This window comes from Sinohyriopsis cumingii, chromosome 4 (assembly GCF_028554795.1).
Source record: "Sinohyriopsis cumingii isolate HCF-2022 chromosome 4, ASM2855479v2, whole genome shotgun sequence".
Lineage (NCBI taxonomy): Eukaryota > Metazoa > Mollusca > Bivalvia > Unionida > Unionidae > Sinohyriopsis > Sinohyriopsis cumingii.
The window spans coordinates 71,021,292-71,044,860 of NC_142964.1; the positions used below are offsets into that span (position 1 = coordinate 71,021,292).

Sequence of the window (23,569 nt, forward strand, 5' to 3'; positions counted from 1 at the left end):
CCTTAGTGTTTTACCGTAGGACCTTACCTTAGTGTTTTACCGTAGGACCTTACCTTAGTGTTTTACCGTAGGACCTTACCTTAGTGTTTTACCGTAGGACCTTACCTTAGTGTTTTACCGTAGGACCTTACCTTAGTGTTTTACCGTAGAACCTTACCTTAGTGTTTTACCGTAGAACCTTACCTTAGTGTTTTACCGTAGAACCTTACCCTAGTGTTTTACCGTAGAACCTTACCCTAGTGTTTTACCGTAGGACCTTACCTTAGTGTTTTACCGTAGAACCTTACCTTAGTGTTTTACCGTAGAACCTTACCTTAGTGTTTTACCGTCGAACCTTACCTTAGTGTTTTACCGTAGGACCTTACCTTAGTGTTTTACCGTAGCACATATCATGGTGACCCATGAATAAAAAAGAGAAATTAAATGTCCTAAATTCTTTTTTATGTTCTTAATCTGATTATTGTGTTGCACTCTGATTAACTTAATTTTCAGCATATTCGACAATAGTAGAATTTTAATATTTTTAGTGTAAGGTTAATTATGTTACTACATTTTATCTGAGACGATGTACACGATATAAGATTCGAATAAATATGCAATGGTATAAATAGGCATTAGTTTACACATTGTAATAAAGAGGAAACCAGTCCTAGGAAGCTTAAAATTAATTCTAAATATCCTAACCCTTATACGAGAACATTTATGGCTGCTGCTATTCAAAAAGAAAACGTTGACCTTTTGTAGAGATTTAGTCTGGACTGAATAATAATAATAATAATAATAATAAGAATGTTGACATAAAATCAAAGTTTTATTTTAAATAAAGATGAAAACATTGAGATGTATTTGTTTACAAGCTTGGATGGTATAAATTTGTGATCAAAGACAGTTGTGCTACAAAGTACAATTTCAAATACAAAAAAGATAAATTTTAATGGTTTAGAAAGGATGCAGACTCCAGATTATATTCAGTGATCATAACTTTAAGATAAGTATCATTAGACCTGCTAGAAAATAGTATGGTATGAAGAAATAGTAATACACCAATTTATACATGGCATAGGAAAATAGTATGGTATGAAGAAATAGTAAAACACCAATATATACATGGAATAGGAAAATAGTATGGTATGAGGAAATAGTAATACACCAATATATACATAGAATAGGAAAATAGTATGGTATGAAGAAATAGTAATACACCAATTTATACATGGAATAGGAAAATAGTATGGTATGAAGAAATAGTAATACACCAATTTATACATGGAATAGGAAAACAGTATGGCATGAAGAAATAGTAATACAACAATTTATACATGGCATAGTTTACAGCACAACTTGAAGATAAACTTTACAACGTCGTTCTACAGCAATCTAGATTAATGTGGAATTTATGGAAAATAATTTGTTTAGCTGACGTTTGTAGCAGGCATAAATGAAATAAAAAAATTTCTTCTAAAACTTAATTCTTAATAATGATGATCACTGACAAGTTTACAGACAAGTTGGAACCTTTCTTGCAACCAATTAACATAATTCAAACACTTGTCGGTAAATCCTGTTGATGGTCTTTGTATTTAGAATATTCATAAAGATGGCAGAAGAGAGATAATTAATTGTCTGCGTTTTCTTCATAATATCCAATGTAATGGTGGGTGGAAATATCATCTAATGAGGGCACGTTGAGTTCTAAAATATTATACCATTTTTCTCCTGAGCGTCAGCTAATTTCCATTTATGTGCATAATGCGTTTTTTTCTTTCACGGTGTAAAAATATCGCGCTTTACAACCGTACGATGCTTCTGTGTTTAAAGGAAACGTTTCGATGAATTTTTTTAAATCTCATTTTTCAAAGAAGATTGATTGATCGCAAATATAGCGAAAATACTCCACGCGAAGAAAACAAGCTATATAGTGAATGGCATACTAGTCCGAATCTAAATCCTTGAAGTCCTCTTTGCGAAGAATTCGTCCCTCATCTCGGACGCAAATTAATACATCTGCAAACGACTGCTTTCCAATGGTCTTGAGTGCATTAATTAGAGTTGACTCGGTTATGCTACTTAATCTCCTCCGCCCGTCTGTTATTATATTTATCCACTTTTCCAGGATCTTAGAATTGGCATCACCAGCGCTGGAACTTTCTTGCCAAATTCTGCTGATGGTTGTGGCGTCAAGACCCAGCTGAATGCCAAGTTGCTTCCCTTTGGTTTTTGTCAGTGCCCATCCGAGAACTTCCAAACTTCCAGGTTTAAGAATCATGAAAGAGGGCTCTGATAAAAAAGAAAAGAAATTAATAAAGAGTACACATGATATGCGATTGATCACTTGATTTAAAACTTTGTTACTATAATTACTGAATAATTTAAAGATATACAGAATAAAGGAGGTTGCTAGTGTAGAAACCACATTAATACTTTATCCATTTAGTGATGTAATTTTACAATGGCACTATTTGTTTTACAATATAAATTATGGGCTAATTGGTGATTACCCTTCCCCCATAAAACAAAAAGTAACTTCGGCTGATTGCTTGTCTTGAACGTTGTAAATATATGTCCGGGTGCATGAAACGATGTAAAGAAGAAAGTGCATCTCAGTTTTATAAACCATATTGTATTGTACCGAAATATTAATTTTATCTATGGCGCCACAATCTTTAGTTGTACTAGCCATGTGCCAGAAAAGCGTGTGTGATAACCTGTTGTTAGTGGCACACGTTTGTTATCACTAATTCTCCTAAACCACTTGGAAGATTGCGATTAATTTGACTCATACTTTCACCGGAAGGACCATTGTACAAGTAACATGGCTCGTGTACGAGCTCTAGGTCGCTTTTTGCAACTACATGTGTGAATTTGGAGAATTTGACAACACATACCTTAAATGACGTTTATTTACTTTATTTCGCTCCATGTATATCAAGATTCCATTGACGATTATTGTATAAATTCCTCGAAAAATGCATAACGGCAAATTCATTGATAATGTACTTAGACATTTTAAGGCACAACCAAGCAAGCGGGGTGATTTCGTTGAAAACCTTTGGGGTGGGTGCGAGGGGGGAGAGACGCGACAATGTCGTCATTTCTAAACAATGTCTGAAAAACACCGGCTGGAAGAAAAACAAAATCGGCTCACAAGTCCAATAAATAGGAGGCAATTATGTAACTTCGTATATATATTCTGTAAGTTATGTTATGTCTTTTTTTCAGTTCGTATATAATACCTAATTTTTCCATACAAATATGTGCTTTCATACACGGAAAACACTTGAAACATGGCTGGCTGTCATTTCAGTTTTATTTTAGTTAAATTTTTACATCATGCTAAATTATCATTTTGAAGAAATGTCACATGTGCAATCAAAGAATAACCTTATTGTACGTTACTCCTCTATCCCATTCATAGTTGAACATCCATACAGGAGATGAATGAGAAGGTGGGCGCGACTGCTTGTTCACGCGATCGTACCTTGATGTCCCCATTACAAGTAATACTTCAACCCAATATCGACTTTCTTGACCCAGTATAATGCAGAACTGCCATTGTAAAAGTCCATCGCGATCAATAATTTTCGTCTGGAAATTTTGTTATGACATTTAATGTGTAGATCACTAAAAAAAACACGATTGAATAAACTTTGTTATAACAATATTACAATTAAATTTCAATATATATATATATATATATATATATATATATATATATATATATATATATATATATATATATATATATATATATATATATATATATATATATATATGGATTCCAACAAAAAAAAGCCCGCTATGTAAGGTATGTCATATCTTTTATTTCAATTCGTACATAATACTTAATTTTCCCATTAAAATATGTGCTATCAATTTGCATTTATCGTTGTTCTTCCTGAAAAGAATGTCATATATAGACGGGATTTTACAGGAAGACTTCATATGATATTTAGCTGTGCCTATATGAAAATGGTGCCAATCTTACATCATAGATATCATGATTGACCATCATGAAACTCCTTCAGAATCGATGGTTATATTGATAAGGGGTCTTAATTAACAGATATGTAACACTGTCTGGTTAATTCTAAATTAAAATGGGTCGGCCAATATAAACTCTTGTTTTCACTCAAGAATATCAGATATAGTTAAGTCGAGCCAAGTTAATATTTCAGCATCATTTGTGCTTTCTTACGAAAAACAGATTTGAAAAGAATATATCCTGTGTTGTTTCCTACCAAGAATGGGCTTTATTATTGGTGGAAATTCTGGTGTTACTATTATTTGTAGTTCAACTGGTAGGCTCGTCATGTCCTCATCCGGGTTCTTGCCATCTTCTTCTCTGTGAATTCGAAGCACATTTACCATCCCTACTGCTGGTGTTTCGCGCTCTTTGAGACCGGTGCGATAGGGTTGGTAGCTTGTTCTTTTGGGCAGAAAAGTAAGTCTTCTCTGTCCAGTATCATCAATTACTTTGATGTTCCCGCTGAAGTTTACCTAAAATGTATTGAGCGTTTATAATATTACAAATCATACGGTATGTTCCTGTATACTGAAACATTATGGAGCGTCTCCAAACAAGAAGAGAATTATGGAAGTGTAGACTAAAATAATAACCATTGCTTCTCGGAAGCTTGATTCCATCGTTGTAAATCCTGACATTGAACTGTGTGAGATTGAGTGTTTTCTATTTGTCTTTTTAAACCGAATATTTATTATTCCTAATCTAGAATCACTTCCCACCACGACCCCAAATCATTTCATCCTACTGGATCAAATATATATATATATATATATATATATATATATATATATATATATATATATATATATATATATATATATATATATATATATATATATATATATATATATATATATATATATATATATTGGCAAACCCTGAACTCCTGGCTAGGTTCCATCATAAATGTTCCAGACTGAGCGATGTTTTGTTCCACATATCCCTTTTCACCCCAGAATTGTCGTCTTTTTGGGCCATTTTTTGCTGTGCTACACTCCACTACAGCCAGATGCTCGTTGTTATTAATCCTTTGAATCATACAGAAGAAAACGCACGGCCTTTTCCTGTTTCTTGATCCAGCGATCCTGTCGAAGACATCAATGCGACCTTCTTCTGTTTCCATATTGGAGTACGAGACTGCAACATGACTGTCAGAAAGAATATAACAGATTCATGTATATGCCAGAGAATCGCATAGTGTTGCCTAACAGATCATTTCATTTTCTTTTTTATTTTGTTTCTATTCTTTGTATTTCTAAGCTTAAATTACAAGACAACGTGACAACACAAATATCTAATATGCTTGGAAGAATAAATTTTTAACTGGAGCAAATAAACAGAACACCACTTTATAATACTGTGTCGCTTATAGACGTAACACTCAATAAAACAAAAGCATTTGGTCCGAACACATGTTAGTTGTGCTGTGCTCTGTTTGGTGTTGGTGTAAATATTCGGAGGAATGCTGTTGAAAACAACTGATCATGCTGATTTGGGACTAATGATTGCTTTTTCTGTTTGACATAGACATGCTTGTTACAGAATAAAGAAAAACAAAAATGCTTACATGCTGAAATGCTCGACTTCGAAAATAATTTTTCCGTTGTGACATTTCGGTTTCGTTGGGATGATTTCGAGGGATTTTTCGTCCACGAGGTTATTCTCATCTGCTGCCAATATGACAATATCGTCAGTTGTGTCATTGACCTTTGAAATATGTATAATATTTATAAAGGGATTGAAAAGAATATATTTACCTGCGTAACTAAACGAAAGACCCTACTCTAGTGTGATCCAATTAATATGTATTAAAATGTAGCTAATTGAATATTTACTTGGTCTATACATACTAATACTTATACTTCTTGAAATTAACGCTTGCTATATGTTAGTACAAAACAGCATATGAAGTGGTTCAGTTACTTCAATCAAACATATCACATGAAAAACAATAATTAAGGAAGTAACTTCAATGGCTTGCCACAGCGTATTATCTACATGAATGATCTTGTCAGATGGCGATGCTAAATGAAGATTATTGTCTGCGTCTTTCGTGACTTTTCTTTAGAAACATTTATAAAACAAGTGGATATGGCAATAAAAATAAGTTTGAAACTATTTCCAGCTTAGGCCTTACGATACAAATATGAAAATTTAACGGATCAATAAGCGGTGGGCCATAGAAAGGTATCAAAAGAACCCTAATGCGTTTACCATTAACTTGTTTTAGGAAGCGGGCTTGGTATGGGAGTGGGAGATACACAAGATACGCTCTCTGTTTTTACTCTCCATTCGGCCCTGTTAGGAGAAGACCTAAAACTACCATTCTGTAACTATCTTCAGGGAGATGGTAGGTATGTGATTCACTGAACCAGTCATTCTGCACAACGTTATAGGACGAGAGGATGTATCAGCTGTATGAACAGGTGAACATATAAGAACGATGACAAATGTATCTCACGATTTAGAAATAAGGGCTATATATTGACCAACAGAGAAAACTTACCATATGATGAAAAACGACCACACATACAAAAAAAAGACCTAATATTAAAGCCGTTGAGAACATTTCAAATGTTTTATCTTTTAACGGATATCTTTTGAAATGTGAATGTATTTAATTAGATCCATATATGCAAAATCTAATCAGAGCGACAGACACACAACGGTCATGTTGGATGTGCCCAATTCTGCGGATATAATAATACAGTTTTTTCCCCTTCTAATACTACAATACGCCCACATCAGATCCGGTAAGATCTCTTTGCTTGTGAGAAATTAGTATGAGATCAACGTATAAAGGAAGAATACATTGTAATAGACAAGAGACACCACGTCTCTTTTGATAGATGATGTTGATGTAACGTTAAAATTCTATTCTAACTTACTATGTTTAGAAAACATTTCACATAAGTGAAATTTATAAAACGCAACAGAACGCAATCAATCGTTGAGACTGATATTTGGATCAAATTAATTGATAATGACAAATAATAAGTAAACATATAGATTAAAATCAACAATTATATCGTGTAATATATTATGAGAAGCAGTTATTTTCATGTCTTTTACCTCATGAGACGGTATCTGCAGCTTAACCTTTTGGTTGGGCTGTTTTCCCTCGATGGAGACTTGAAATATGTCCGTTAAAAGAACTGCATTTGCAGATCCGCGCTTGTCGGTATTCATTCCAGATATGTTTGTGCTCTCATTCACCAAGTGTTCACTTTCATGTGTTTCATATACCTACACAATACATAAATATAGTTTATAACACTGGCTACATATTTTGTTCCTAATGAGGCCGTTAAAATACTAATCAGACCTCTTTATATTGATCTCATAAACGTTAACAAACAGGTCCAGTCATTTTGAAATTTAGGTTACCATGGCCGGCCAGAATGATGCTGAAGTTTTGACAGCTTTTGAAATACGTCAGAGTGAAGCAAAGCAAGACACGGAACTGATTAACCGCATGTTGCCAGAGGTAGTTGTATCCACAGAAGAATGCAAACTGGTTACTGTCGGAGAAACAATCATATCTATTGCAAATTGGCAGAACTGGATTTATTAATGTAATAATCAATGAAAAGGTAACCATATAATTAAAGAATTGACATACATTCCAGTTTCACTCAGGTCTATGCAACCGATCAGAATTTCAATCCTAAGTAATTTAAAAATAAAACAAAAACACCCCCCCCTCCCGAACAAAAGAAAGAAAAAATATCCCGACCCCCACCCTTACCCTAACCACCCCCCCCCCAAAAAAAAAAGCAAAACAAATCGTCCGGCAGGCCTTGTCAATAGAACCAATTTTGTTTTGTATTCTCCCAATATTAATACAGAAAAAAAAAAACTGCTAGACCTTGTTCATGACCTGACAGTGCATTTGATTACTTACCAGTGTCAATCAGCTGCAGAGATTCTTGTGTACCATGATATCAACCAAGAAGTGTTCATTTTTCACACCTTGTTTGATACAGGTAGAGAAATAAAATTCCTTCACTAAGTTCCACATACTTGGCAAATTATTAGCAATTGTGTAATCCAGCCTTTTCTAGCTCAGCCGAACAGTTTAGAAACTCACCATGTTTTAAACAAAATCCATCCATTGAATTTTGACTTTTTACGCTCAGCAACAGTCTACATCCCATGACTGATATTTTCTTTCTTTTGTTTTCTTTCTACGAGATGTGTCGTTACCTTTTGTAGTTTTAAGTTTTATATTTGCATTGCTTCTTATGTATTTTAATGTAATACGTGTCCTTAAGGCTGTTGGTACTTATGCTTCTGGTTTCTTTCCAACGAGACAATGCGCAGTACTAGTCATAAACTGAAATATGTATTGAGCCAAGTCGCATGATGATTTCAGTGAGTTAGTAGCCTTTGGGTGTCTGAACTGGCTTTAATATTCATGCCACGGGCAATAGTTTCTTCAACATGCTTTTTTTATTTTCGCCACACTGCATAGAGGGAAAATAGAAAGAATGAGACATTAATGCCGATGATGAAGAAAAGAGACGAGGAAAGAACTGAGAAAAATATAAATAAAGCCACAATCCTCTTTGTTATCGTCTCAATAACCACCACAACCAGCATCACCACTTCCATCATCATTGTCGTCGGACCTTTATTGTCGATACCTAATCATCTTACCTTCATTGAGATTTTTGTGTTATCTTCAAAAGCACCAGGTGGTATGTCAATGACGAAATCTTCATCGATTTTGGAATGGATACTGATCCCCTCAGTCCCAATAATACATTCCTCCTCTTTGGGACGCGACAGGACCACAAGTACCACGTTAGAACCTGGATTCATGTCTAGTTCTAGAGGGCAATATGCAGTCTAGAATTGTGAATAATAATAATAATAATAATAATAATAATAATAATAATAATAATAATAATAATATTATTATTATTATTATTATTATTATTATTATTATTATTATAATGGATACGACAATTTCAACATGAAAGTGAAGAGGGAAAGGAACTAATATTACGTTCCGCTGTTACATTGTCATTTCACTTTGAACGTGAAAGAATTACGTTTAATGCCAAGTAAAAACGTGATACCTTTTGTATTTGTATTGCAGCTAGTTATTAGAACTTCAAAAATGAAGCCTACCCAGTGTAATTAGCTTCTTTAATATTATTTGAAATTGGTTGAGCACTTATTTGCTATAAAACCAAAATGACTGCTATCGACACCACAAGAGAGATATACTTCGTTGTCCTGTCTATCATACTGAGATCGCGACTGAACGAGAACAAGTAGCCAACCGGTTTTTGTTGAGTTGAACCTTGATGAGCGAGGCCAAAGAAAACTATTTGATAGACTGAAGAGGCCAAACTTAAGAGCGTTTGTATCAGGTTGACGAAGTTCACGATATTGGATCCAATAAGGACGTCCAGTGATGATTGTTGCTTTGATCATGACAGACCCGTGTACTATTTCGTTTTCTTCTTTTACTCATAGGAAAATAACTTCCTGTTCGGTCTCCTTTTTCGGCTATACGACAATTATACTTATAAGTGCAGATTCGGGGGGAGCTAATTAAACTTAATAGAAGCTTTTGACTTTTAGCGTAAAGAACATTTTGGCGAAAAGAACAATATTAAATGAAATTGATTTTACTGTTTGGCTTAAGAACCAAGACACTTAGGTAACTTATGGTCTTTGGCTTGCGGGTGTATTGATTTAAAGTGGTTGCATTATTTGCAGAAAATAAAAAAAATCAAAGAATATGTCTTGAATAAAAAATGAAATAACAATTGACGCTGCATTGCTTTGAAACAATATTTCATAAAGTCGGTACCCTGAAGTTTCGTTGTTGCTGTAATTTAATTCTCATAAAATGTTGTGTGCTTGCATCGTTTCTATCCATGGGCCGTAATTTTTCGTCCTTTTATTTATACCAAATTCTAAATGTTTAATTAGTTAAAAAATTTTGTCAAAATGTCTACAGTTATTTTTCTTAGTTACCCTTGTCAATTTCGACAGCTAGAATAGGTCCTAAGTCTCGCATCGTCACTTTCATTCGCTAATTATTATCACTTTTGTGAAAAGAAAAATGTTATTTGTTCCCCAAAACTACTTTTATGGAGAAATGTTGAAAATAAGCTGATATTTCAAAGGTTATTTTAGCAATTATTATATTTTAATAAGTGAGTTTTTAAATTTTCAGGAAAAGGATACTTGTAATACCCATAAGGACTTGCTTGTGATATTTTATCAGGGGGGTAGAAAATAAGTCAAACAGTGTATCGAATATGCGATATTTCGATTACTTAGATATCTTCGTCTCGTTTTACTTTAAACAGACGATCTGTCAAATTTCAAAATGTATTTTTTATGCTTAAATCTGAATGATTCTTGTAGGCGAATTTCATTTGATTGAAATTAAGGGAAAGTTGAATCATTATTACTTTTCCTGCGCGGTGATTCTTAAACAATAATTACAATAATGTTGTGAACGAAAGTGTTATGATTAAAATTGAATTGTTTGTTTATTTATATTCTGATGTTTACTCTAGACTCTAGAGTGTAAAAGGATAAATTCGAAGATTACTACAGAAATAATATTAATTCAGGATAATAAAGGTAAGACGGGAAACGACGTCGTCATGGGAAGGTAAATAAGGAAGAATATTCCACCGAAAAGATCTGTACGCATGCTTGGAATTTGGGATTGATCGCAACTTATTAATTTACTATTACTTTCATTTTGCAGTTCGTGGCCTTATGGTACTAACAATTGCTCGCTAGGCGCTCAGCATTAAGAGGTTAGCGTTAAAACTGGTCGGTCTGGTGTCAGGATAATGTGACTGGGTGGGACATGATGCCACGTGTCTGCGGCATGATGCCCCAATTGTAGACATCCCTATAAACTGCCACACTGCACACATCGTAGCGATATGACTAAAAAATTGTTGAAGCTACGTTACAAATCCAAATCACACACACACACACACACACACACACACACGCACACACACACACACACACTTCTAAATCGTGAAGTCTTGATCTAACGTTTGTTTCAGGGTTCGGTCTAACTCGAATTAATTATACCTACACATACATAAATATCAAAACTTGACTGCCAAATATTGAAATTAACATAAGAAGCACATATTCAAAGCAGAAAACACAGTCGAACACTTACATCACCCTGTTCCTCTGTTTGTTCATATTGTTTCGTCGCTCCATCCAGAAACTTTATAATTAGCTTCTCTTTGCGAGAAATCTTGTCATATAATGGAATCTTTACTTGGAGTTTCACGTTGTAAAAATTATGTCTCACACTGATCCGATAGATGTCGCTGACAATCTCGTCAGCCTTTTCCATAGGTAATTTAATGGGACTGTGCTCTGTCTTTTCCCGCCGACAATACAACAAGAAGGGTAGGTCAACCCTAGTGTCCAGTTTACAAATAACGATCCCAACTCGTGACATGAGAAGAGGGATCTTCACTATCTTGGGAGAAATCTGGATCTCTTCGGCAAGTATGTACCTACAAGTACAAAGACCTCAGTCTAAATGAAAGTAATTACGAAGATCGACATCATCAAGGATGATAAAAAGAGTCACAAAAAATATATGGCAAGAGTCTGTTTAATACTCTATGTGTATTTATATACAGTCCTTTTAAGGATCAGATGGCTTGGTATGAACTAATCCTATCATTAATCATAGGGTGTGGAGGTTTGTGGATATAAGTCTTTTTCGATCCTACATACATTCGATTTACCATTTAAACCGTAACCCTTAAGGCTACGTGTGCATATTAACAACAGCGTGAATAACAACGCATAGCTTTCCATGGTGGCAATATTTTCTTTCAAATATAAGAGCACCGCCTCCTTTATATCAAATAGATTCTTCCTTGTTAAAACTGGACCGTCCTATATTGCGTGCGTTTCTCGTTTAAAAAAAAAGATTTAATTTGTAGAGCATTTTGACTGTTATATATACATTTATGTGGATGTATAAACCCACGATTCTCATCTTGTTTTTAAGTCGTTCGTTTCGTGAAGTAATTTTGCTTAAAAAAAACGGACAAACAAAAGGCCAGGATAGCTGTCTTAAATTTGAATAGATTTAAAGTTCTATAGATTAAAGGGTCACTTTAGAACATATGTTTCAGGTTTAAAAAGGAATAAATATTCTATGAAAGAAAAAAGTTTCTTATTACAGAAATTATTGATTTCTATTCCGAGATTTTCATTTTGCCAGTCATGTAAATCTTAACATGATTTCAAGAATGGATTCATTATAGATATTTTTCATTAGAAAATAGTTAACTCTCATAGAAGTAGAATTTATTAAAGTAGTTTCACTTTCATTTTGCTAAACGTGGTTCCATATCTCTAAAATAATACAACAAATAAATGAGTATTTAAAGTGCAGACAGTCTAGGTACATGCTTTTATCATTCATAACCTAAGAGTTTGAACTTGTGAGTGTGTGGATTATTTTGATTTTTAACTTATCTTTAACAATGTTTTAGTCCTATCGCTACGATGTCTGCAGTGTGGCAGTTTATAGTGATGTCTAGCACTGAGGCATAATGCGCAGACATGAAACATGATGTCCCACCCAGTCACATTATCCTGACACCAGGCCGACCAGTCCTAACACTAACCTCTTAATGTTGAGCGCCAAGCGAGGCAGCTGTTAGTACCATTTTTGTAAGTCTTTGGTATGACTCGGCCACGGATCGAACCCACGAACTCCCGCATCCGAGGCGGATGCTCTAACCACTAGGCGCCAAGCGAGGCAGCTGTTAGTACCATTTTTGTAAATCTTTGGTATGATTCAGCCGGGGAACGAACCCACGAACTCCCGCATCCGAGGCGGATGCTCTAACCACTAGACGCCAAGCGAGGCAGCTGTTAGTACCATTTTTGTAAATCTTTGGTATGATTCAGCCGGGGATCGAACCCACGACCTCCTGCATCTGAGGCGGACGCTCTAACCACTAGGTCACCGGAGCGGTCACCCATGTTTGAATGATAACCTTAATATAAAGTAATGCTAGTGGGCATAATGAAAAGTTAAAAGTTTGAAGCTCAGTAGATAATAAAAATTTCCGAGGACCAACAACTTTTGTATGGTTATGGAAACCTGCACTTCGATCAGATGTTACTGTTATCACTTTTTATTGTTCACTTTATTACGTCCAAAAAATGTTTTGTTTCTTTTTACATTTTTTGTGGGGTATGAGAATGAAAAATTACCTCACGTCATACTAGATTTCTGTGCAATAATAAATGCATTAAGCTACTCAAATTGCTGAAATAACGTTTTATTACATACCATTTAGTCTTAAATGCTCGATCTGGCGATTTGATACTGCTGCTAAATCATGCATTCCGTATCTCAGACCCAGATTTTAAATACTTAGGTTTCTTCTTTAACTTCTATGCGTTATATAGATGCAGTGAATTTAACTTTTATGAATCCCTATTCGTTTTGAATTGCATTCATACAGTAAAGGTAAAAATATTGAGAAAGCGTAAGAAAGTGGTATGAAATAAATACAAAACCGCATTTGTGTTTTGTTCCAAGTCGGGAAAATAACTCGTTTGATATGACTTATGAATAAGTCTAGACCGGACGGCCTTGATGTATCACTACGCCATATCAAACTCGTTCTTTCACCCACTCAGAACAAAACGTCAAAAACTCGTTCTTTCACCCACTCAAAACAAAACACTCATGCAGTTTTGTGTATATCTTTGGATACGTTTTATACATAGTTTTTCCGGATATACGAACAACAACAACAACAACAGGAGCAATACTATTACTACTACTACTACTACTAATAATACGACTTCGACGACGTAGCAGTAGTAGTAGTTTACAATAATCAAATCACAGTTTCTATATTACAGAACGGTAAAAAAATTTAAGTAATAAATTCTTAAAGTAATTTGAATTAAAGACGCTTGCTCCCACGAAAGACATGCGCGTCTGTAAATTCTTAAAGCGCTTTTTTAAACTATACTCTTTCAAAAAATCTTAAAAGGAGAGGCAGGATAACATATACAACATTTCAGCAATCACCCAAATAACATGCAAATTTCAAAGTGTTTTGTTTCTCTAATGAAGTGGACTATTGCGAAGGTATCTTTGTATTAGGAATGCAAACTAATTTTCTTTTTTTTTACTTTCGAGCAATAGTTCTAGCATTTAATTACTGGACATTAATACTTTTTTATGAGATAAATAGCAAAATAACTGCTATCTCGCAGTTAAATTCTTGACTATCCGAGAACTAATCCCAGGACCAAAAAATAATGCGAAACTGTCGCAATTTTTTTATAGACTATTTGGTGTCTGATCAGTGTTACGTATATTTGATTTAATTTATATTTGATTTAATTTGTGTTTGATTTGATTTTATTGTTTGTGGGTTTTGGAATCTTTTTATTTTCCAGAAAATTCAGTTTGACCCGAATCTTTCCATAACTAAATAATAATAATAATAGAAAAACTGTTTATATTTTTGACTTAGTTCCTAGCCTTGGTTGAGGGTCAAGTAAACAAGTTTTTCTCGGAGTAAAATGATTGAGTCTTATCAAGGACATACAGGAGCTACTTGACTTTTATATGTAAACATGATCAAGTGATCCTCTATTTCGCAATTAGGCATTTCCAAAATTGCGAAATACTTAGTTTTAATAGTGATGTTTAGAGTAATCTCAGAGATTTTAGGGACTTTGAAGCACGTGATGTCAAGTTGTTTTCTTCTGTTGTGACTAGTATTGAGTTTTTGAGTTTTATTTTAATTTTTCGGATTCCAAAATATTAATTCGTTTCCCTGGAAATATTGTGTGCTCATACAGAATTCTTGAACAAAAACACTTCTTAAAATTTTTATTTCGATTTCCAAAACCGCAGGATTATTTATTGTAGACAACAACATTGATACAGCATACGTCATTTCCTTCCATCTTGGATTCTTCGTCGGGACTCAAACTTGAAATCATTAGAACATTTCATTATTAGGACTTCAAAATTTTATTCGTTGATTATTCTTAGACTATTTTTGGATTTGATTCTTAAAACCGTAAGTTCTTATTTGTTTCTTCCATTTTTACAGTAATTTTCCAGGGAAATAAAAAATTTGCTATATTTTTCAAAGCTTGTTGTTTTCACTCCGTGTGTTGCTGTTTATTTGAGCCTAATCTCTTAAGAAAGATTAGATTTTAACGAGCCGGCATATTATTTATTCTCGTAATAACAATAAGTTTATTTCACTCTTCGTGTCGTTTTTGCACCAACTCGAAATGTTTTCCTGATTCAAAGCGTGTATTGAATTTGCAAGATTTACGCGATGAACAATGATACATTTCTTGCGAATTTTGTGCTGTACGATCCCGATGATACCGATGACTCATTTTTATAATCTTCGAACATTTTCCCGTTACTTTTTTTAGAATACGCCACTTAATTATGTATATCAATCTTACGACTGAAATACATATTTTGTTCATAGAATGTTCAGTAGTGTATGAAGCCGTGTTCGATATGAGATTTTCAAACTGGTCATCTTATAGTTGCAAAGAATGAGGTATAAGTAAAATAATATTAAATTTATATTGAATAAATCACAGAAATAAGAATTCCTAATTGTTCAGCTACGAAGTATTACTCCTGGTTAATAAAATTAAATATGTACCACTGTGTATTCTAAATACACCCACCCTGACTGCATGGCCTTTGTCCAAACGCTGTACATTCTAATTAGATCTGCCAGGTCACGATCTTTAGCATATGTCTCGGGCTCCTTTCCCTCCTAGTCTCAGAGAAAAAGAAATAATTGTCCGTTTTATAAACAGTCTTTTTGAAAACAACTCAACGCATTCCCTCCCTCACCCCTCTCAATTTTTTTAAAAATTCGATTTAAACCGGTGATTGAGCACAGAGATGACAGAAATAAGGAGAATGTAGTCAACGTGTTCATGTACTGATGAACTCAGACAGTACTAAGGTTTAGAAGTCTCAAGTGAGAAAACAACTTTAGGGAGCAGCAATCTTTTCCAGAGAGAATGAGGAATGCAGTGCGATGAATTCAAGAGATTTAATGTCGGAATTCTGAGTTACCAGAGAAATATTCCTCACAGTTAGTACTGTGTTTCTAAAATTCAGATTCAGAGAATAAAATATTGGTCTCAGTGTCAATGAAACACTTAATTGTCTAATTTGCCCATGATGAATTATATTTATGTACGAAATTCAAACATTCTTCATGTGTAGAAAATCTTTCAGATACATTGTCTTTTACAGCCGCATTGGCTCCGTTCATTAGAAGTGCCTCCACTGCTTCCTGCTTGTTATTCCTAACAGCTATGTGTAATGCCGTCTCCCCTTTCTGAAAAAGAAATCCGTCGAAGTTGTTTGTTTTAGGTGCTTGTTAAGAATTTTAGATGAAACATAACCAGTTAAACCAGAAACGATATATTTGAAATATATGTGAACTCATCTCTCGATATTTTACAAGAATCTTGATTCTGAGGCATTATTCTGGCCACAAGCTTCTAATAACTCACGAAGACCTGGTCCAGTTCAATACTTGGCCTCCATATGGCTTTTTGTATGGTTGGTGTTAACATCACCTTAAAACATCATCGGGTATATCATACTAAGTGACATACCCAACGACGCAAGGGGGCTGGAAATGGCGACTATCGAACGCAATAAAATAATATTACATGTCTGTCAATCTCTCAACTGAACTACTGGTGTTCTCTGATGCAATTACAGAATAAAGTACCGTAGTTACTAAACTATTGGAGCATAAAAGCTATAAATTGTCATCTGTATTAACAGGTACATCATATAGGTTTGACTAAATATCATACTTTTATCCGTATTTAAGGGAGAAAACTATCTTTTAAATGAAATTAACCAATAATGAGAAAACGCACAAAATTTGGAGACACCAACATATAGTTTCATAGCAATTTACTCAGAATCATCCCCTAGCCTGGAATAATTTCAATGAGTGGAGACGTTTTGTTAATCACCATTGCAGAACATAAGTAATCTGCATTTGTCATTTCCCACTAAGAGACAGTTGTTTACAAATTTGCCACAAATCCGTGTTCTGAAATATGTGTTGGATCTGCGTTTGATCTATATTGAAAAGACAACGGTTTATGGCAAGAAACTGCTTTTGTTTAAAACAAAGCAAACGCTATGCAGCAAATTTGATTGACTTCTCGCAGGTATGGCTTAGAAAGGGGGATGTGAAATTCAATTATGCTTACGAGATTTCTATGGTTGACTTTCAATCCAAGGGCTTTAAGTCTATCAATCACATTCATGGGCTGAGACTTCACCGCTGTTTGCATTGCCGTATTTCCTTCCTACAAAAGAAAATAAAGTAAAATTAGATCACTGTTGGATAACTTCTAGAAAAATTGTTTGCGATGATGGAAAATGCATACATCACTGTATAATTTAACTGTATTTCTTTAAATACAATCTCTAACAGTATTCATTAACAAGGTCTTTTTGAGTTTCTTCGATTTACAACTGTATACACCAACAACAATAAATCCATTGAAGCCTGTTTACTGTCACTCCTTTCTGACATTCGCAGTAAGTGATTATTAAATATAACCTCTTCGCACATATAATCTCATTGGTTGGCTATAAAAAGTATTTCGCTATTTTAGCTTTTATTCCAAAAACAAAAACAAAGGAAAGACTGACAATCTGAATAACTTTGACCGAAGATTTTATATCAAGTCTTTCCGAATCAAATATTAGCATAAAAGATGTTAAAATGTTTATTCACCCTATCACCGACCAATCAGATTAGCAGTGGGCTGAGCTTTGGTACGGTCTGACACGCCAACTCACCATGAACATGCACGAATTAAACTTGATAGACATGAATCCGATTTTAGTGAATATAGCTACAGGCAGCTAATTATTATATGCTCATTTTTGTCTCCGTTAACTTTACTTTGTTAGAATCGTGCAGCATTTTACGATACTGATAACCTTGATATTGCAAAAGTATAGTGCATTAGGAACTACTTTGTAAACATATCCATTTAAACGTATGTAGTTGACACTTTAGGATTTAAGCTGATTCAAGTTGTTTGTGAATGAACTGAACAAACTGTTTCGTCCATTTGAAAGTATAAATGATAAAGTTAATGATGTAGACGAGTTAGCTGAGTCAGAAAAGAAACTTTCAAACAAGCACACGAATGAGCATGATATTCGCAATGTCAACAACAAATGTGCGATACGAGGCAATTGAAAATACCGTCCTGATAATTGAAACAGTTATTTAAGAGAAATATTCGTAAATAGAATGGTTTAAACAATGTCCAGTGTTCACTAGGGTCTATAAAAATATAGCATAAGAAAGCGTATTGAGGCCAAGGGCTATCGCATATCTTTCAGAGACGTAGCATTTTACAAGTCAGTCAAAATACTAGATTCGAGAGAAAAAATGCAACTAAAGGTTTTGGAAGGAAACGTACAGCCTCAGAGCCAGTAAGCAAAGACGACGAAAATTTATTATTTACACTGGCTAAATGGACGGTTACACATCAACTGCTTTGCAATTTTCCCCGTGTAACTATTTTGATACAATTCAAGCTAGCAATAGAAGACACACACAAAGAGATGCAAGTGACATTGCATAAATATATGTCTTCTTTAGCTGGTAATAAGAATAATAATAAATGGACTTAGTTTATGCATCGTGAATTTCCTCAAAATGAACTTTCTTAGTTAGTTCTTCAAATCCAAATCATATGTCCAGCAAAACCTAATACACACCGAAACTGTACTGGAATTTCGAGTACATTTCTATTTGAAATCTACACTGAATTGACCAAATAATTCAGTCCATGGTAATCAGAAAAGCAGAATTAGGTTGGATCAATATAAAAACAAAATCCATCCATTCCAGACCAAATGGAAAAGTTGTAGCAATGCGCATTCACAATTTGACTATAAATTTCAATTTAAGTTGAAGAAAATGACAATTTGTTTTGAAACTTCTATCGAGCGCGCGACGAGGTTCAAAGTTCGTTTAGCGGTGCTATGTGTGCATTAATATTATTATTGTGTAATGATGAATCCACGGTTGTATATTTATTTTTGAATCCAGCATAAATTTAATTACGTAGAATAAGAAAAAGAGTGCATTATAAAAATGCTACTGCATTTGTATTGGAAAATATGAACTTCTTTTCTCGGAATAATGTTTCACTCACATAGGTCGTGCAATATTATTCCGAAAAAACTCGCTCATAATTTCTCATACAAATGCAGTAACCTACAACTATTTGACGAATCGATCGATGCAAGACATGCCTTACCTGGAGTATTCTACATTTTGGTAAATATGCCTGAAGACGATTGGTGTACAGAACACAGTCTAAGCAAGTTTCCCCCAGTCTCAATTCCGTAATACCCGCCCTCCTACCCTCCATTACTAGTCCTACCCTCCATTACTAGTCCACCCTTTATGATTAAATTGGCCAAGTATCAGCCACTCATCCATGAATGGATGGAAGGGTGAAATAGGATGCCGTCGCTTTGCGGTACAAACCTTTTCACCTGCCAGGAATTTAGTGACCTAGGTTGGCAAATAGGTAGAGAAAGCCTCACATTAGATATGGCGGAAGAGAGATGCAATGGAAAAGATAATGGGTTCTTAGCTGAGTCACTGGAACTCACTCGGCGCAGCCTTGGGCTTGAAAGAGTTGTAAGTCAACTCAGAAACGCTAGGAAAAGAGTATCATCACCTGGAACCGACACACACACACACACACACACACACACACACACACACACACACACACGTTTGACACATCTGTCTGTCTGTCTGTCTGTGTACCTTGTTGGATATATTGGCATCAGCTCCATTATTGATGAGTAGCTCAACTACTTCAAGGTGTCCCTCACGGGCAGCGTAGTGCATGGCGCTGTTGCCATTCTGAAAAAAATTATTCTGAAATGAAAGGCTCACTCATTTCATAATATGCATCAGACTTGTACTTACATTACGTTTCTATTCTATTTTCTTCGAAATCACTTCGCCACTGGTGGAGAAATGTGGCAAAGCACATCTTGTGGCTCGTATTATTCAGTTTTATATTTTACATTGTCCTTAAAGACGTTAAAGTGGATAGAAACACATGCAACATATAAAATCATTATTTACATAGTAAGCAAATATGCCATTATTATAACATACCTGAGAAACAATAACAATAACGAAGGAGAGATTTACGTCATCCTACCTCATTCGCTGAGTTGACCGACATTCCTTTTCTGATAAGCTTTTCGACGACGTCTTTCATTCCTTTCCGAGAGGCAAGGTGAATCAAATTATATCCATGCTAGTCAAGAAAGACAGAAAGTATTATTTTTTTATTTATAATATAAAGTATACATTTCAGAATGCCTTAGCTAAACGTTTAAGCAATCCGGATTGTACGATAAGGTCTTGTAACTTTTTCAAGTATTACTGATTTTTCAGCCGTAATGCATGCGAAGCATTGTATTTGCAACCAACGAGATTGATAGGTAACTAAAATTGGCAATGTGAAACTAACGCTATGAAGCATTTTAAATTATATAAAACAAATTATGTTATAAATAAGTAAAGCTTTATTGATCTATCGTCAGTATAAATATTCATCCTGTTTCGCAAACACACACTGAAGATTTATCTCCTGGGTGTCAAAATACATGAATTTTACATTGACTCATAGAAATTAACTGAACGCAAAAGTCATTAATGATTATATTCTAATTTTGGAAATTGTACACTTAAGTTTTCCAAAGTTTGTTCATTTTGTATTGTCACATATTTTTCGTACTTTTACATAGTGTTGATAGACTCTCTTATATGGCCTGTCATGCAATTTATCACATTCCACTTGTGCCTGATAGTATTTTCAATTGTTGAAATCATGGGAAATAATTCTGTTGTTCATCACATTATTGCTCTTATTTATCACATCACCTTCTGTTGTGATTAAAAAGGCATAATCTGCAACCATCACCAGGGCATCCTTTTTAAAAAAATCAAGCGAAACATAATTTGCTATGTAATTGCGTTCAAAAACGTATAGCGTGTAAAGTTAGTAACCGTAAACGAGACATTTTCCACTGATCCACCCTTAACAGGTACGAATTATATAGTCCTTGTTCGAGTCAGAAAAGCCATTGTTATGACTTCAAAAAAATACACCTTGTCACTATTAGCAATTAAACGAAAATTACCTCTAGATCATAACTGATTCTGTTTCGTCTCTCTCGTTTAATCTTAGGGATAATAGTGGACTTCTATCTTTATGCAAGCTATCTTCAGTAACAGTATCAGACGCGGTTTGCTGCCATTTTCGTTTGTCTCTACCAGTCATTCGAACTCTGATATGAGTATAAACTTCATCTAAAGTTTTCGCTGAATTTCCAGTGTACACTTAGTATACATCAAACTGTTTACGCACCTTTCATTTTGCATAAGTCTTTGTGTTTGAAAGTTGCATTATTGTTTGCAGTTGCCGTTCTAACTTCGACCCTAATTTTTCATTCAGAAATGTGCAAAAAAGAATCCTCAATATGCGTCAGTATTGGATAGGAAAAATCCACCCTCAGGATCCGAATTTAGTCAAACACTCTACAAAGCCCCGGGACTATCGCATAATTCTGGTCTTGGCGTTGAATTTTCCTACCCATCATTACAGCACATGAAGGATTCTATTAGTCTTTACCTCATTTCGGATCATTAGTGTTTTCTTTATTGTTGGAAAGTCCTCTAGGTGGTTTTAATCTACCGTCTTTGTCCTTGTTCTAGACTCAACTTGCTGAGAACAGTGAAGATCTCAGTCCGCAGTCTTATAATGCATCGACAGATTAGGGTTCAAGCTATGCGCTTGTAATCACATGTAGACCCTGATTTATCATCGTATTTTGAAAAGGCATATAAGCATTTACACTATTACATGTGAAGGAACGGTATAAATGGATATCGACCGTACCCTTATGTACAAATTACGCTACGTAGTGTATGTATTACATGAAACTTAGTTATTCATAGACAAAGACATGCTCAAATGTATTGTAAGTCAGCGCACAACATTAGCTTGTTGAGATAAAAGCCACTGTAAACCCGTGAGTATTTCGTTTCGTCGTAAATTATAGGAAATTAAACATAATTGCACAAATGACTTTAAGTGGCTGTGAATTTAAATTTCGATAGTAACCATTACTTTCAATGATCGTGTTTATACAGGGGTCTGTCATGGCTTGTGATATTACTTATTAGTTTGCTAATTATGTAAACTTGTGGATTATTTATTTCTATGCTGGCATAAGTCTTCGACCACGTATAAGGGATTTTTTACCAATATTAAGACAAAAGTAACTATTCAATATGTGTGGCGTTTATGGTTTCAACCAGGTCACAGAGAGAGAGAGAGAGAGAGAGAGAGAGAATCATTACATCAATATGTAATGAATTCGTTCAGTATTTCTCATGAGAGACAGATATACAGACTGTGCCATGTAAAAATATCTGCTCAATGCGGGACACGTTAAAGAAAAATCAACATTTTCCACACCAAATTGAGTAAGTACGAAAGAAAGACAAACAGAAAAAGTAAGAATCGTTTACATTGGTAACGGAGAAGTCCACCTCCTCTTCCAGAAGAGCAATAGCTTTCTCTGATGCGTCAGTTTCAATGAAGCTGAAGAGCTGATTGGCTCTCTCCTATAAATAATATACATTGTTGTGTGAAGGCTTTAAACAAATACAGTCTTATAGTCACATGGCATTCAGTCATCACGAGAAAGCATAATATGAAGGATGTCACTGTCGTTTTCCGTCCTTCAACATTTGACAAATTGGGCTCATCACTACCTTGTACAGAGAATTGAAGTTCACTTTTGGTTGTCCAGTATGTGTGTTTAGTTTACTTCACATACACATATTCATTGACACATACACATATTCATTGACATATACAACTTAATAGCTTGACTTGCAGCAGAAGCTAATCTTTATCAGCGCACTTTAAACAAAGACAAGGCATCATCTCATTATTGGCTACAAATTCTGACACCTCGGTGGGATGTCTCTATCCTACCTCGGTGGGATGTTCCTATCCCACCCCAGTAGGATGTCTCTATCCCACATTCGCGAGTGAATACAATATTTTTATGGTCTGACTATACTGAAAAATGTGAGACAACATTTCTACATGAATTGAAAGGACAGAATCTCAGAAGATGTATCATTCATGCATAGGTGTTTTTCCCGAATCTGGTATGGTCACCCAATGTGCATTTACCGTGATTTTACAATAAATGTTATTACAAATATCAGTTATCCTTATATATCATTTTTTTTTTCTGAGTGAAAATCGATTTTAATGAACACAAACTATTAATAAAGTTACGGCAACTGTCCGTCAGGTTAATGTTTCTCTGAGACACTATGGATTCTAATAAATAAAGACTTAATAAAATTACGGTTACTG

At 34.6% G+C, this 23,569-nt stretch overlaps 1 protein-coding gene across 1 annotated transcript in view; it reads right to left on the minus strand.

Moving 5' to 3' along the window:
• Positions 1–798: 798 nt before the first annotated feature.
• Positions 799–23,569, minus strand: part of LOC149801427 (uncharacterized) — a 28,338-nt gene continuing 5,567 nt past the window's right edge. Inside the window, exons 2-14 of the mRNA XM_089956799.1 lie at positions 22,705–22,800; positions 20,324–20,422; positions 19,918–20,016; positions 17,318–17,416; positions 16,321–16,419; positions 15,752–15,843; positions 11,202–11,550; positions 8,684–8,875; positions 7,097–7,270; positions 5,592–5,731; positions 4,902–5,172; positions 4,239–4,497; positions 799–2,277 (exon numbers count right to left, since the gene is read on the minus strand). Of these exons, the coding sequence (XP_089812925.1) occupies positions 1,931–2,277; positions 4,239–4,497; positions 4,902–5,172; positions 5,592–5,731; positions 7,097–7,270; positions 8,684–8,875; positions 11,202–11,550; positions 15,752–15,843; positions 16,321–16,419; positions 17,318–17,416; positions 19,918–20,016; positions 20,324–20,422; positions 22,705–22,800 (2,316 nt within the window). The 3' untranslated portion in view covers positions 799–1,930. The remainder of the gene's footprint in view (positions 2,278–4,238; positions 4,498–4,901; positions 5,173–5,591; positions 5,732–7,096; positions 7,271–8,683; positions 8,876–11,201; positions 11,551–15,751; positions 15,844–16,320; positions 16,420–17,317; positions 17,417–19,917; positions 20,017–20,323; positions 20,423–22,704; positions 22,801–23,569) is intronic.